Source organism: Anguilla rostrata, chromosome 14, assembly GCF_018555375.3.
Source record: "Anguilla rostrata isolate EN2019 chromosome 14, ASM1855537v3, whole genome shotgun sequence".
Lineage (NCBI taxonomy): Eukaryota > Metazoa > Chordata > Actinopteri > Anguilliformes > Anguillidae > Anguilla > Anguilla rostrata.
The window spans coordinates 18,344,390-18,361,120 of NC_057946.1; the positions used below are offsets into that span (position 1 = coordinate 18,344,390).

General features: G+C 51.6%; 2 protein-coding genes across 7 annotated transcripts in view; both read left to right on the forward strand.

Annotated features, from left to right (window-relative positions):
• LOC135239808 (rab GTPase-activating protein 1) overlaps positions 1–16,731 on the forward strand; it is an 85,657-nt gene that overhangs the window by 36,292 nt on the left and 32,634 nt on the right. The window lies entirely within an intron of this gene.
• LOC135239515 (probable G-protein coupled receptor 21) lies at positions 9,609–16,040 on the forward strand. Its single transcript, XM_064308212.1, has one exon. The coding sequence runs from the start codon at positions 9,714–9,716 to the stop codon at positions 10,761–10,763; it is 1,050 nt and encodes a 349-aa protein (XP_064164282.1). The 5' UTR covers positions 9,609–9,713; the 3' UTR covers positions 10,764–16,040.

Genomic DNA, 16,731 nt, shown 5'->3' on the forward strand with positions numbered 1-16,731 from the left:
TGCAATGGTTTCCAGTAATCAGTTGCCAATTTTTCTGCATGTGCTATCAAATGACTCCTGGTTAATTTGATTGGTGACCTGTGTAATTATTCATTTGAAAGTGATTATATATATGTACTGCTGGCTGACCTCTTCTCCAGCAGTGCTTCTGTAATCTTTGTCCTGACCTGTTTTTATTGAACGTATAGAGGGACTGTTGTCTTGGGGTTTTGGCGGTACCACCTTTAGGGCTGGGTGGCAGGTCTCAGGGGCTCACTGGGTCTGATGGAAGTGTGTTCTGAAGTGGGACGCACACTTTCAGGGGAGCGATACAAACACATCACTCAGTGGTACTCAGAATTAAGAGATGGCAGAGAAATAACAATAGTAGTATGTGCACTGAGGGCAGCATCGGCCTCTCTCTGGCGGCGTGCTCTCCCAGCTGCAGCAGCAGATGCGTCTGTGTGATGGCCGGGCCGGGGGTGCTGGTCTACGTGCGCAGAATGGGGAGGCAGCCTGGCTTTGCGGAGGGGGCGCGTAGCGGTGCTGTCACGTTAGCGCCCCGCGGCCGGAGCGCCGTTTTTCCAGCCGGTTTGTTTGTGTGCGCTCCGGCTGAGGGGCGCGTTTCCTGGGGTCTGAGACGTGCCTGCCGTTACGTAAAGTCAACATCTCCAGGCTGCTGACCCAGGTGGCAGCAGCATGTTCTTCCCTGCTGCCACCTCTCTCTCCCACTCTGAGGTCTGTCCAAATAAACTCAGGCCTGTTGCCACTGGGCTGTGCGGAGTGGGGGGGTGGGGGGGGACAGAAGAGACAGGCCACAGCCTGTCCCCGCTGCAGGACGTGCCCCTTCCCGCGGAACATTAGTCACTCTGAAGGACGTCTGTGTATCGCTTGATGTTTCGCTGTTTGGCGGGTTTTAAATGCACGTGTAAGGATAATCATTCCTTGTCGGTCTGTTTTCTTGATGCTGTAGAATGAACAGTGATTTGGGGGATGGTACCATTGGATGATTACTTAGATTTTATGAAAATATGTATTTTAGTTTCATTATCTCAAAATGGAAGTTTTTGTGAAGTATAGAGTCTATTAATGAAAGTTGTAGGAAATGTAGACCAGGCACAGGACTACAGCATGGTGTTGAAATGACATGGAATGAGATGGTTTTTGGACGCAAATGACATCCCATATCACTGCATTCAGTGTAATTGTGGTGAAGTGCACTGTGGCGGTTCAGATTTATTAGCTGATGAGGGAGGTTTTTTAGAGAGAGCGGTTGTGAACCCGATCAATACTTTATATCGTTTTGGCTTTTTAATAAAACTGATGTTTTAGGCCTGGCCCACGCAGCGCTGTGTTTGGAGTCCTCTCAGAGGCAGGTTTGTGGAGGGGGCAGAGCGGGACAGTGCTGTGTTTGGAGTCCTCTCAGAGGCAGGTTTGTGGAGGGGGCAGACCGGGACAGCACTGTGTTTGGAGTCCTCTCAGAGGCAGGTTTGTGGAGGGGGCAGAGCGGGACAGTGCTGTGTTTGGAGTCCTCTCAGAGGCAGGTTTGTGGAGGGGGCAGAGCGGGACAGCTGTGTTTGGAGTCCTCTCAGAGGCAGGTTTGTGGAGGGGGCAGAGCGGGACAGTGCTGTGTTTGGAGTCCTCTCAGAGGCAGGTTTGTGGAGGGGGCAGAGCGGGACAGCGCTGTGTTTGGAGTCCTCTCAGAGGCAGGTTTGTGGAGGGGGCAGAGCGGGACAGTGCTGTGTTTGGAGTCCTCTCAGAGGCAGGTTTGTGGAGGGGGCAGAGCGGGACAGTGCTGTGTTTGGAGTCCTCTCAGAGGCAGGTTTGTGGAGGGGGCAGAGCGGGACAGTGCTGTCATTCGTTCTCTGCGCTCGTCTGTGGCTCTTATTTCTTTCCACGTGGGCTGGCCCTGCGCTCAGTCAGAAACAGAGGTGTATAATATCAAGGGGCCCTATCAGCACTCAGAAACACAGAAAGCATTGGCCTCCCTCTGCAGTCGTGGGCTCCACCGCTTGCTTCTCCTCGGGCGCTTTTGTATTGATCAGGAAGGGAATTGAGCTCAGTGCAGGTCTCATTCACAGTCCATTGAGTCTAGATCATTATACATCAATTAAATGCGTCCATCAGTACCACCTATAGATTACAGTCATGCATCTGTGCCTCTAGGAACTTACAAGGAGGCAGCAGAAAAAAGGCTCTCTTTGTGAAGTGCTGAAATCAGAAATGAACTGGCTAACTGAAGAGTTCTTTAAAACAGCCTCTAATCGTTCATCGTAGGCCTTAAGGTGGTTCATTCTAAAAGATCTCAGATGGATTAGAAATAAAAATAAGTACATTTTGCTGTGCACAGTGTCAGGTTATGCCTCAGGAAGTTTTCTGTCAGGTACAATCCAGCCTCTCTCCACTCTTTGCCTCTGTCTGAGACTCAGACAGCAGAACTGGCTCTACAGTGCTGTCAAACCAGAGTGTGGTGTTTAGGGCTAGAACCTTTTCTATCAGTCTATCAGTTTATATGGTTTTAGTTTAAATGCTGGACACACGCTTGCTCCCGCTCCCAACTTAAACTAATGGAATAATGATATTTTTTTAATCTATTCAAAATCTGAAAGAAGTAGTATGTCTTGTCACACTTATATTAATCACAATCTCTTCTTGAAATATATTGATTTGGGTTCTCTTTTCCAGTACTTTATAAAATGATCTTCTGTAGAATTTTCTGCTTGTACTTTCTTTAATGGTTCACATTTGAAGGCCTTTGTGACCTGGGTTTGGTTTTAAATTGTGTTTAAAAACGTGACACCTAAATGTAGTGAATTAGCCTCTATGAAATCACTTTCACCTGTGTGCAAGTGCAATAGTATGCAATAATAGAGGAAATCAGGAAGGGGACACATACTTTTTCAGGGCACTGTAAATTACCTTGGGTATGTTCATCTATGTTACAGTGCGTAAACTGATCTGTCCTCAATTTATTATTCTGAATCAACTATTGGATTTAGCCAGACAGTATATAAAGATTCGGTTGTGCAGTCAATGTAGTCCTTGCTGTAACTGGAATGTGGATTTGAATAAAGATAGCAACATTATTATTTCTTCTTCTTAAGTCCTTCTATGGGATATGAACCCCCACCATTCTCTCCCAAAATTGGCTCTGCTATTCCTTGTTCAGCCATCCCCCATGACTGGCTAAAGTGGCCTATTGTTTTTGTGGATGGTGGAGCCTCTCTTGGCCATTTTGGAATGGAGCCTGTGACTTCTGTTTGACAGCTCCATAAGCAGTAACTGTAAAGAAGGCATAATCTGCTCATGAAGGCACAATGGCCGGCATTTGGCCCTGCGTTATAGATTATATAAGGAGCTCAGGCAGTGTGCCAGGGGTGGAAGGTTGTTTTTGTCCTGATCAGAGCCTCACTGTTCCTGAGGTGGACACTTCTAGTTCCAGGGCAGTGTTGCGTCACTGTGCTCCCTTATTGTGTGCTTAACCCCTCACAATGCTCCTGTGCCAGGTTCCCTGTGTCAGATGCATGCATTGCGATGCCACATTGCATGTAATGCCTGAAGGGCAAGCAGGGTCATGTCCACATTGGGTCTTTGTTGGAAGCAGGTTACGACCTTAAACAACAATACGCTCTGTGTGTTCAGCTCATGGCTTGATGTAGGATTGTTTGTTGAATTGGCGGCAAGTCTTTACAATATTAAAAATGCCAATGATAAGACAGTCAACTTGCTCTCCTCTTCCTGGATAGCTGGAATGTTAAACACAGACAGCGCATCGTGGGTTCAGCTGTGCGTTTGCATTTTGATATTTTGGCTGTTGGACAGCAGTTGAGACTGGACTGAAAATGATGTGTGACGGCTAATGAGGAAGTGTTTTAAGTAAAGTGGTGTGTCTGGAATAGCTGCAGCTTTATTTCAAGAAAACTATTTGGATTTGCCATGGGAATGGAAATTGCGTTGCTACGGGATACGGCAATTCCTATGGGAAATTGATAATAATATGAGAATATTCATGGGGTTTGCTACTTAAAACAAGATGTTGCCTCATTCAGTGGTAATACATCACCAAAGAGGTTATTTCGATGTTGTTAATTTAAACATTTGAACTGAACCCCGAGATCATCAATCATATTTGTTTGTTCTAAAAATTTGAATCAATTTCTCTGTTACAAATGTAATATAGGTGATATTTTCACCAAGGTTTCGGCAACCGCTATTGCAAAATTACTTTGAAATTATTACAGTTTTATAGCAATGATGTGCAATATTGGGACAAGGTTAATAATAAAGCACTGAATACATTTGTTAGTTTGAAAATACTGCACAGAATGGCTGCATCAAAATGCAACATTGATCACTTTTTGCAGATCGATAAATTCTCTTTTGCCGATTTAAACGAACATGAACTGTGTAGAAAGTCAATTGATTAAAGTTTTTTTTTTTTTTACGCCCGTCGGGGAGCCGCATGTCTGGAGCCGCCTGCACGCTCCTGGTGTTTGTCCTGCGGTTTTTAGGGGTCCCCATGGTAACGGCTCCCGGTGAGGAGGGGGCTGGCGTCACGGCTGGGCGCTCGGGCCGCTCGGCGCGCGACCCATCCTGCGGCCAGATGTGGCGCTCTCAGAGGTCAAACGCCCCGCCCCTCCCAGCGGCTCACCCGCCGCGCCATATGGTGAAGGAACACACAATGGCCGCCTGTTTCCACTCGCCAGACCACGTCTGAGCCCGGCCAGGGGGTCCAGTCTACTGTCACCAATGTTTTATTTTCACATAGCGCACGGTTATTAACAGTACCATCACTGCTGGAAGACTACGTTTCCCCTGTCTAAGGTCTCTACAGTATACGGTTGGTCATAAGTAGTATGTAGTAACCTCAAAGAATTCGGGACCCAGCACACAAGACTTTGCTCAGGCAGTGAAAGGAATGATTAATGTTTAATTTGTAAAAAAAGCAATATTAATCGACAAACAAACAGAAGAATCAATAAAATAATACCAAGCAGCTGTTTTAGTGTTATCCGCTCTTTGGTGAATTCATATATTAGTGTGGATATTTCCATATGTAAATATGTATATATGGATTCTGTCATATTGCTCTTCATGAATAGCTGTCCCTGAAAACCTGGAAACTAGTTTTTCCCTCAGTCTCCGATTTTACATTCACAGTAATACTGTGTCATAAATTATTTCAGGTGTGTGGTAGGAGTTAGGCAGCAGGAGTTATGTGTTTTGATCAATTCTTTCAGAAATTTCGACCCCCCATTTTTCCTTTTTTAAGGGCATTGTCATGCTAATGAATCTCTGAGTTGTCCATGAACTGGGTGGTGCTGCTTATGCTCAACTGACCTTTATGTGAAATTCACAAGACACCTTCCACTGCAGTGCAGCTAGCTCGCTTGTTACCTGGAAGTCTATCCTCCATGTCACACGTACAGTTAATTATTTCGTAATAATTACTTTAAATATCCAAGGATAATTTCTTGGGCGTGAAATTCAGGCAGGCTGGTTTTGATATTGATAGGTCACGTGGCGGCTATTGATATCGGTGGGTCACGTGACGGCTAGCTAGCTGTGTGAAAGTGACTGAGCTGCGTATGCGGGACGCTAACCAGCACACGTGTGAAAGTGACTGAGCTGCGTATGCAGGACGCTAACCAGCGCACGTGTGAAAGTGACTGAGCTGCATATGCGGGATGCTAACCAGCGCACGTGTGAAAGTGACTGAGCTGCGTATGCAGGACGCTAACCAGCGCACGTGTGAAAGTGACTGAGCTGCATATGCGGGACGCTAACCAGCGCACGTGTGAAAGTGACTGGGCTGCGTATGCGGGACGCTAACCAGCACACGTGTGAAAGTGACTGGGCTGCGTATGCGGGACGCTAACCAGCGCACATCTGAAAGTGACTGGGCTGCGTTTGTGGGACGCTAACCAGCGCACGTGTGAAAGTGACTGAGCTGCGTATGCAGGACACTAACCAGCGCACGTGTGAAAGTGACTGGCTGCGTATGCAGGACGCTAACCAGCGCACGTGTGAAAGTGACTGGGCTGCGTATGCAGGACGCTAACCAGCGCACATGTGAAAGTGACTGGGCTGCGTATGCAGGACGCTAACCAGCGCACATGTGAAAGTGACTGGGCTGCGTATGCAGGACGCTAACCAGCGCACGTGTGAAAGTGACTGAGCTGCGTATGCAGGACGCTAACCAGCGCACGTGTGAAAGTGACTGAGCTGCGTATGCAGGACGCTAACCAGCGCACGTGTGAAAGTGACTGAGCTGCGTATGCAGGACGCTAACCAGCGCACGTGTGAAAGTGACTGAGCTGCGTATGCAGGACGCTAACCAGCGCACGTGTGAAAGTGACTGAGCTGCGTTTGTGGGACGCTAACCAGCGCACATGTGAAAGTGACTGAGCTGCATATGCGGGACGCTAACCAGCGCACGTGTGAAAGTGACTGAGCTGCGTATGCGGGACGCTAACCAGCGCACGTGTGAAAGTGACTGAGCTGCGTATGCAGGACGCTAACCAGCGCACGTGTGAAAGTGACTGAGCTGCGTATGCAGGACGCTAACCAGCGCACGTGTGAAAGTGACTGAGCTGCGTATGCGGGACGCTAACCAGCGCACATGTCATATGCCTGCGCCAGTGCTCCTCCTCAGAGGGAGGATCAGAGCCGCCCGAGTGAAACCTCCTGTCCTAATAATGGATGAGTGCGCACTCCCCGCCCCTTCAGCTGCAGGTATTTTTAGCTCCTCGTCTTCCTCGGCGAGGATGCTTCCAAGAACAGAGGGGATGTGTCCGGAGCGAGACCGCACGCTCCGCACCTCCCCAGCGCGAGGCAGAGGCGTCTGCGCAGCCGCCAGCGTGGCCAGCCGCACACGCGCCCAGCCGCACACGCGCCCTGCAGGGGCTCCTGGGTCGCGTGCATAGGGGCTCCAGGGCGCAGGCACAGGGGCTCCAGAGTCGCGTGCACAGGGGCTCCAGGGTCGCGTGCACAGGGGCTCCAGGGTCGCGTGCACAGGGGCTCCAGGGTCGCGTGCACAGGGGCTCCAGGGCGCTGCACAGGGGCTCCAGGTCGCGTACACAGGGGCCAGGTCGCGTGCACAGGCTCCAGGGTCGCGTGCACAGGGGCTCCAGGGCGCAGGCACAGGGGCTCCAGGGTCGCGTGCACAGGGGCTCCAGAGTCGGTGCACAGGGGCATCCAGGAGGGGTCCGGTGCTACAGGGGCTCCAGGGTCGCGTGCACAGGGGCTCCAGGGTCGCGTGCACAGGGGCTCCAGGGTCGCGTGCACAGGGGCTCCAGGGTCGCGTGCACAGGGGCTGGGATGCAGCAGGGGCGGCAGCAGCCTCAGTCACGCAGTAGCAGTGTGTGTAATGGGGGGGGGGGGGTAAATCCATATTTACTGTCAGACAGTCTCACTCCTTCTTAAGTCACCACGCCACCAACTCCGTCATCTACACCAGGGGCATCAGACTCTCGCCCTGTGAAGTCACAGCGTCTGCACATCTTATTTTATTTAAAACCACAGGCCCCGGAATCAAGGTGTTGACTTTTTAGCCAGTCGCTAACCTCAGTTAAGAAGTACCAAAAACCTACCGTCTCTGTGTCCTTCCAGGATTGGGCTCTTGGAACTGCAGTTCCCAGGGGCCCCGTGCGTCCCATTGTGTTTGTGCCTTTCCTTGCTTCCTTTGCCGCTCCTCATGTTGGGGGCGTTCCCAGGCTGCTGCAGTTCATTGTGCTCCCAGAATCTGCCATACGGCACACTTTCACTAGACCACTGCTTATTTCTGCTATCTGAAGGCTTTTTTAAATTTCCATTTGGCACCAATGTAGGAAATTCCTTTTAATCTTTGATGGGTTTGAAGCGAATGGTTTACTGGATGAGGCGCATTAGCAGAAGAAATAAGTTATAAGTTATAAGTGGTTATTAATAAAACGGCATTTCCAACAACTTGCACAGTCAATCCACTATTAAATGTTTTCATGATAATGGGAAATACAATTTATACTGTGTATTTATACAATCAGTATATCAACACGCACAGGCCCAAGTGTCCTTGTTTTAATTCTTAAAGGGAGACTTACTCTATTACGTTTCATGCTTTATATGAAAATTCTTTCCTCTAAGTAGATGTATAACATTAACTCGATTGTATTTGGATCTTTTTGTTGTAATTAAAATTGGTCTTGCTAGTTGATCCACGAACAGAGGATATGTACATATACAGAATTGCAGAGATTTTCTTTCTCAGTCAGAACAGCATGTTTTATATTAATTTTGATGAAAATATTTGGCTTGCTAACAGTGGCGAGCAATGCCTAGCTCATAGTGGTAATTCAGTCTTTGGACGCTTCCCTCATGAAATGAAGCTCTCTTTGCCGTGCAAATATGTAACCTTTACCCGTTTGTATCCTCCATCTACTTTAAAAGCACAGTGAACATGTAATTCCCCATAAGAGTGCTGTACTGTAAGGTGCAGCTGATGAGGTCATGAAACTGGATGTTTGTGATGTCATGACTGTAATTTGCCTTTTTTGTACTAAATGAATGAGGTTTATAAAAGCTGAAAAGAGTGATGTAATGGAGAAAGTAACAGATTGGGCACTGTATATGCTCTGCATTCAGCATGAATCAGATATAGTCCTTAAGCATAGGTTAGTTTTCTGAGGTCAGCTGTGTGTGTGTGTGTGCCAGAGAGGGTGCAGGGAACTCCTAGCTTTTCCTTGCTGCAGCTGCTCACTGGCTGGGTCTAAGGAGGGAGGAGCTCTCTGCCATCACTGCTGCAGAGAGAGAAAGAGGGAGGGAGAGGGTCGAGAGAGGGAGAGAGGGAGAGGGGGGCGAGAGAGAGAGGGAGAGGGGAGAGAGGAGAGAGAGGGAGGGAGGGAGGGAGGGAGAGAGAGAGAGAGAGAGAGAGGGAGAGGGGAGAGAGGAGAGAGAGGGAGGGAGGGAGGGAGGGAGGGAGGGAGAGAGCAGCGCTGCATCAGGGCCACAGCAGTCTGAGAAGCGGTTTCGCTGCAGTGGGGACGCTCGCTCGCTCGCTCATCTACATTCCAGACGCCGCCGCCTCACCGGAGGGATCGGGGCTCTCTCTGAAACGCCGTGAGGGAGAGGACTCTCCGCGGCGTCTCCCCTGCTCAGGTCGGCGTGAGGAGCCGCGTTCCTGGGGCTGTCCTCCGGAGGCCGTCTGCGTTCGGCGGGAGAGCGCAGCGCCGCTTTTTTCTCCCAGGGTCCCCGGCGACCTCCGCCGCCGTCTCTCCGCCGTCTCTCAGCCGAGGCTGGAATTCCTCTCAGCAGACCCGACAGCGGTAGACGACAGAGCCTCCTTCCTCTCGTGCCCGCCCCCCCGCCCCCACCGTCTCCCGCGTGCCTCCGCCCCCCCGCCGTTCTCCGACCGCGTCGCGCCGAGCAGGAGCGCGTCCCGCGGAGAGCAGGGGGTAGAGCGGCGAGGCTCCGGACGCGCCCCCCCCCCTGCTGTGGATATCTGCACGCTCTCAGGAATGCGCCGCTTCTGAGGAGGACCCCCCCTCCCCAGGATTCGCCGGGCTGCTGACATGGCAGCCGCCGCCCGCCGCCGCATCCACAGGCCCCGCGCGCGTCTGCTGAGGTAGAGAGGAGAGTCACGCGCTCGGCCACAGGGAGAGAGAGAGAGAGAGAGGGGGGGGCGGGCTGCCCGTCAGTCAAGCCCCCCCCTCCCCCCTGGGAATGCCCAGAGGGAAGACCCCAAAACCCGCCTCAACATGAACGACTCGTCAGACAGCAACCAGAGCAGTGCGCCGTTCTGCCTCCTGGACCTGGGCTACTCGCACGTGCTCAACACCTGCGTCCTGGAGGTGGCCATCATCCTCTTCCTCACCGTGCTCATCATCGCCGGGAACCTGGTGGTGATCTTCGTCTTCCACTGCGCGCCCCTGCTCAACCACCACACCACCAGCGCCTTCATCCAGACCATGGCCTACGCCGACCTGCTGGTGGGCGTCAGCTGCCTGATCCCGTCGCTCTCCCTGCTGCACTACCTGGGCCGGCTGGACGAGGAGCTCACCTGCAAGATCTTCGGCTACATGGTGTCGGTGCTGAAGAGCGTCTCCATGGCGTCGCTGGCGTGCGTGAGCGTGGACCGCTACGTGGCCATCACGCGGCCGCTCTCCTACGCCACGCTGGTGACGGCGTGCCGCCTGCGCGTCTGCATCGTGCTCATCTGGCTCTACTCGGGCCTCGTCTTCCTCCCGTCCTTCTTCGGCTGGGGCAAGCCCGGCTACCACGGCGACATCATGCGCTGGTGCGCGGAGTCCTGGGCCACGCGGCCGCACTTCACCTCCTTCATCGTGGCGCTGCTGTACGCGCCCGCCGCCCTCACCGTCTGCTTCACCTACTGCAACATCTTCCGCATCTGCCAGCAGCACACGCGCGAGATGAGCGAGCGCCGCGCCCGCTTCGGGCCCCAGGAGGGCGAGCCGGGCGAGGGCCCCGCCTCGCCCGACAAGCGCTACGCCATGGTGCTCTTCCGCATCACCAGCGTCTTCTACATCCTCTGGCTGCCCTACATCATCTACTTCCTGCTGGAGAGCGCCGGCATCTACCGCCACCCCGTGGCCTCCTTCCTCACCACCTGGCTGGCCATCAGCAACAGCTTCTGCAACTGCCTGATCTACAGCCTGTCCAACAGCGCCTTCCGCAAGGGCCTGAAGCGGCTGTGCTCCTTCTGCGTGCGCCGCGTGGACGGCAAGAAGCCGGCGGGCGCCGGGGGAGGAGGAGGAGGAGGCAGCGCGCGCTCGGCGTGCCACGCGTAGGGACCCCCCCGGGGACTCGCTCGGGAGGACCGAGGGGCCGGCCCGCGCACGCTCCGGCGCCATTGGCCGTCACCCGGCCGCAGAAAGGGCGGCTTCTGGCAGCTCCTGCCCCCGCAGCCCTCTGTGCCATGTGGAAAGTGCCCGGTGTGGGGACGGAGAGGGGACGGTGCGGGGGTTCTGTGGGTGCAGTGAGGCGACGGTGCGGGGGTTCTGTGGGCACACTGAGGCGACGGTGTGCGGGTTCTGTGGGCACACTGAGGCGACGGTGCGGGGGTGGCGTGGGCGGGCTGCAGAGTGGCCGGAGTTTTGGGCCCAGCTCCCAGCTCCTCTAGTTTCAGCCCCTCATTTGGATAATATTCACTCCTTAGTCTTTGCCAAATAACGTCCTACTGCAAAAAAAAACAGAATGACAAAAACACTGCAGGTCCTAGCGTTGTGCGAACGCTAGGCCTTTCTGGAATGCAAAAAAATGTACTATTTATGTGGCGGGAGTGCAGAATGCTGCCTTCCATACTACTGCACTTACAATGAGGTGACCTGTTCAGTCTGAAAGCAGCTAATTTAGACTGTTGCCACGTGTGTGTCAGTGGACTTCTTCGGTGTGTACAATCTGTTATTTGTTTAATCATTGTTTTCAGGCCGCTGCTTAGAGAATCTTTCGCGATTAGATCGAGCTGAGGAGAGCAGCGAGCGCACAGCGTGACCGTTTCCCCGCAAACCTGCGGCCGTCCGTCCGTCCGTCCGGAGGCACGAGCAGCGGCGTCAGGTTTTATTTATTTCCTTTTTGAAACGAGGTCCCCGTGGCGGGATCGACCTGCTCAGAAACGCGCGACTCTCCCAGGAAGCCGGCGGCCGGCGCCTGGCCTCCCGTTTTGTTTATGGAGGGTCGCGTTTCGGAACAGGCGATCCCTGGCGGGACGTCCGCCTCTCGCCTGCGCGCTCTCGGCCGAACGCGCCCAGCTGCCGGGCCGCGGGTCCTGCGGTGCTGCCCCGATGGCGGGAGCGGGAGAAGGAGAAGGGTTTATTTATTTCGCGGGGATCTCTCTCTCCGCTGACGTTCCTCTTTTCTCCTGGACCACTGCTGTGTGTCGGGCAATAAGGGCTGCTGTGTTCAGGCCTCAGCCTGGCCAGCTGTATCACAGAACAAGCGACGCAATAAAGCAACTAAATGAAGAAAAACGAGTATTTTTATTTAAATGTTTTGTCGATAGGTTTTCTAATTTTTTTTTGTAGTCTCTATTTAATGCTGAGAAAACGATTTAAGTCTGCCTCTGGTAAGAATTCATTTCGTACACTTGCATTCTGTACATGCCTACAGAAGCAATTAAATTGTTCCTGCGCACTCCTCTTCCTGACCAGCGATTGGTCGGCGGATATTCACAGAAGGGCAGGGATTATCTGCTTCAGTAGCAGAACATGGTTTTTAGGGATTACGTTCCCTCCACAGTAATCACCAGGCAAAGTCTTAATCTGTGGACAGGCGCTGCTGTCATTACTGACATCATGAGTGGCTTTTCTGTGAGCAGAAGCATGCTTTTAGTGTGGAGGGGTTCTAAGTGAGCAAGTATTGGGTGTCTCAATAAGGACTTGCGATTGATCGCATGGGTCAAGAGAAGAGGATGTTGTGACCTGCTGTTTTAAAAAATGCCTTCTTTTCCACGTGCAAATGGGTTAGGAGCAGGCATGGACCTAATTACTATGGTTGCAGTGTCCATTTTGGTTTGAGTTACATTTATAGCCATGAATGGCCCTGATCATTCAAGAGTCACCTTTTTTATGGTTGGTATAGAATTGCATTGCTGTTAGCATAGAGCCTGGCTTCTTTGTAGATTTGACCGTTGCTTTTAAGGAGTCACACCACTCTTTAGTGTATTAACGGATGTTTGTTTGGAAGGCGAGGGGCTGGGTCACGTTGCGCAGACGCTGAGAGAGGGGAGGGAGCTAGCAAAGCGGCCGCTGGGGCTCAATGGAGACAGCCCCTGAAGTCAGGACAGAGCCCCGCCCACTCTTCAGCCTGGCGGACGAGCCGCAGAGAGGGGGGGCGGCCGTGGAGTCCGCGGCGGTGCCGCTGCGGCGGCGTGCTCCAGGTGAACATCTCAGCGCTGATCTGTGCTGGTGAGGCGGGGGGGTGGCCCGCTGCACCGCCGGCTGGAGAGCGGTGGCGGTTAGTTAGCGAGTCCACGCGCAGGGTCTGCGCACAGCTGGGATAAGCGCCAGTGTGCTCAGCTGAGCAGCGACCGAGAGCGCTTCATTGTCTGAGTCTCTCCCAGAAGCAGTCTTCCTGGGCCCAGCACTGTCCAGGAGTTCAGCCTCAGCTGTGCTCTCGCACAACTGAGGCTGTGCGAGATATTCACCTCTGTATGGATGATACAGTTCATGCAGATTTTGGGTTCCACACGGATTCCCCTCATTCTTAAAAAATGTTTTAAAAAATCAAGTGAAAGTGCGGTTTTCCGAAATTGTTAGTCTTCCTAGATGACCAAAGTTAAATATTGATTTAGTAGTAAGTTGATAGTTTGTTGGGGGTAATGGGAGGAGATCTAAAAGTCCTTTTTGGTGACATGTAGACATTGAATTTGCTCCACCCTCAGGCCACTGAATGCGATATTGTTGCTGACGGTAACGTCAAGCCCAGCTTCTCTTGGAGTGGATTTCACTGAAAAGGCTTGATTTAGCGTGCGTTTTGAGCACCTGTGGTAGTTACAGATTCAGCCTAAGAGCTAATGAAAGGGTGATTTAGCGTGCGTTTTGAGCACCTGTGGTAGTTACAGATTCAGCCTAAGAGCTAATGAAAGGGTGATTTAGCGTGCGTTTTGAGCACCTGTGGTAGTTACAGATTTAACCTAAGAGCTAATGAAAGGGTGATTTAGCGTGCGTTTTGAGCACCTGTGGTAGTTACAGATTCAACCTAAGAGCTAATGAAAGGGTGATGGTGAAGCCCTTCACACGTCCTTGATCCGAAGGGGTTTGACTTTTTTAGACCGATTTATTTTTTTACTTGTCACATCAGTCTTAAGCATGTGTTGAAGTGCATATATTTATATTTGTATTCTGAATACGGACGCAGACAGCAGGAAGGTGTTCGAAGGCGGGCGGCGTGAGGGAATGACGGGCATGGGGACTGTTTTCTATTGCCATGCTGTTGCAGGGTACCGTGCAATATTTTTACATGTAGTGTTTTCCACTTGCAAAGCGATTTATTCAGAACAATGAGAACATATCACGGGATCTTCGGAAAAGGGCTTTTCTGTTCTCCCTGGGTTCCGGAGCGTGTCTGTCGCCGGTCGGTCTCCGTGTCTGTACCCGCGAGGCGTCTCTGATGGCGACTCTGTGACGGCTTTCTGAGGCGGGCGGAGTCGCGGGAATGTCAGCGCTTCAGCGGGCGCTCGCGTCGCGCGGGACGCGGGCTAGCGCTACGGCGCGCCTGGCGCTCCTGTTTTTCACATTTGGAGGCGGGCGGATGGAGTCTCTCAGATGGTCTGAGATGGGGACTCGTAGAAGGCGTCTCCGCGCGGTGACGGACGCCGCTGACTGCGGCTGCTCGCTGGGTGAATACGCTCCTGCGGTTGGGTCTCTGTGTTGGGAGCGCGTTCGGGGGCTGAATCGCAGGGCGTGTGCGCAGGGAGAGAACGCTCCTGCCCACCTGCCTGCCCTTAACACTGACGCTAATGTGGCCAAGCAGCCAAAACAGACCACATTTCACAAACCCCATTTTCATCGAAGGGAGATCCACCCAGATGAAATTCTCCCTCACCCTTACGACATTTAGAGAAGTTCTCACTGAATTCTGGAGATGTTTCTCATGAGTATTCACGTACGTAAAGGGGAATGTCTATGATGTGGACGTGTTTGAACTCATTCTGTGTACTATAGCAGCAAATAAAGTACAGTGCACTTGAAATTCACTGCTCACAGCCCTGATGTTATTAGACCAATAGCACTTTGTGTGTATTCGTGGGAGCCAACTAACTGAAATCTGAACAACATATATTTTTATCTTCTGACTTCTGTTCACCGAAATAGTCCTCCGGCTCTGTTTAATGAAATACAACAATAATGCAGTGGATCATCATCTACGCATCTGCTATCAGATAACATGAGTTCCTCTTTCAGTGTGCTGTCACGTTGCTGGGTTTTTATGGACATTTATGGACAGATGATGATGTGACTGCTTTTTTATTGTAATTTTTTATTTTATTTATTTTTAGTTTCTTGCTTTTAAATGAGTGTTGGTCTGAACTCAGATGTTCGGGCTCATGTGCTTCGGCTGTGTGTTTTATCAGGTGGTTTGAGTGCTTCTGTTTTTTCCTCCCATGGACACAAATGCCTTTTTTTGGACCACTGAGGTTACTGAAGCGCTGAGGCCAATGCTGTTGCTCCAAACTTAGTACCTCAAGAATAACAGGTTTTTGTATGAAGTCCGATGGGAAGGGTTAGCCGATGTCTGAGAAGCGCCAGCGCTTTCCAGGTTACGTTTTTTTAAAAATACACAGTTAGTTGACGGTACTGAGGCTGAGGGCGCACTGAAAATTCTCACCGATGCATGTTGTGGGACGTTTCTCTGCCAAAGAGCAGCCCCCTTTTCTGTTCCTGTGGGAACAGCGTGCTGTTCTCGAAAGCGGAGTCAAGGGCCAGTGATCCCGGGGGACCCCGCTCCTCGTGTTGACCCGCTCCGCAGTGCCATATTAGGGCGTAAAAACCTGCCGGGGGCCCGGTTCCGGGGAACGCATGTTTGCTCTGGGACAGCGTGTCCCCTTCGACCGGAGGAAAACTCCCCGCCGCCGTCCTTCGCCAGGCTCTCCGCTGTAGCGCCGCTGGCATCAGAGGAGCGTCTCATTGAATTTGCCTTGTATATATCCTGAAACCTTTAGGTTCCCCTGCTGATCCCTTAATAGAATGCTCATGGATTAGGCCATTTTGGAGTCTGATCGTATCTGGGGGAAAAAAAATTGAAGAAAAAAAAAATACACAGAGACTCTTGACCTTTCAGATGTCCCAAAGCATTTTTTTTTTTAACGTGTTATCACATGAAGAAGGTTGTAAAGAGCCAAACTGTATCTTGTGAATGCTGAACAGACTTCTGCTTCTGTTTCTCCAAACACATGGAGAAACGGGCAATCATTTAGAAAATGCCCTCTGAAACGCGGTGTGTTGGTGAGGTGCGTCAGTACCGCGAGTTTTCACATGTAGTAATGTCTGTTTTGGAATACAGTTGTCAATAATATATTTATATTCTGGTCATATCTGCACTGAGTAAATAAATGTGACATTATTTAAGGGCTTTTGGTGGTTATTGTGCGTGTGTGGCTGGCAGGCGCTCTCCCAGCTCGTCTGTTTTCGCGGTAGAACCTGAGGGTCCTGCAGTCTCCATTACCTCCTTAATCAGCGACAGAGCTGTGGATCAAGAGCCCCTTTCATCCATCTGGCTATTCTTAGCGCCTGGAGCAGGAGCCCCAGTCTGAGCTACTGCAGCACTGCCCTGAGGAAACGCTCCATCTCTGCCTCCTGCTCTTTCTCTCACCGTCGCTTTCTTCCTCTCTGTCTCCCTCTCTTTCCATCTCCATCTCCCTCTCTCCCTCTTTCCCCTCTTCATCTCCCTCTCTCTCTCTTTCTCTTTCTCTTTCTCCCTGTCTCCCTCTTTTCCCTCTCATCTCCCTCTTTCTCTCTCCATCTTCCTCTCTCCCTCTTTCTCTATCCATCTTCCTCTCTCCCTCTTTCTCTCTCCATCTCCCTCTCATCTCCCTCTTTCTCTCTCCATCTCCCTCTCTCTTGCTCTTTCTCTCTCACTCTCTTTTCCTCCCTCCCTCTCTTATTCTTTTTTTCTCTCCTTGTGAAGGGGGAAGTGGGTGATAAGCAGCAGGGCATTCTAGGCTTAGCACTGCTGAGCTGTCATCGCTGGACTGCAGGTCCCAGAAGCCGCTCCAAAAGAAAAACAAAGGGCCTTTCTGACCATTGTTGTGTGGCAGAA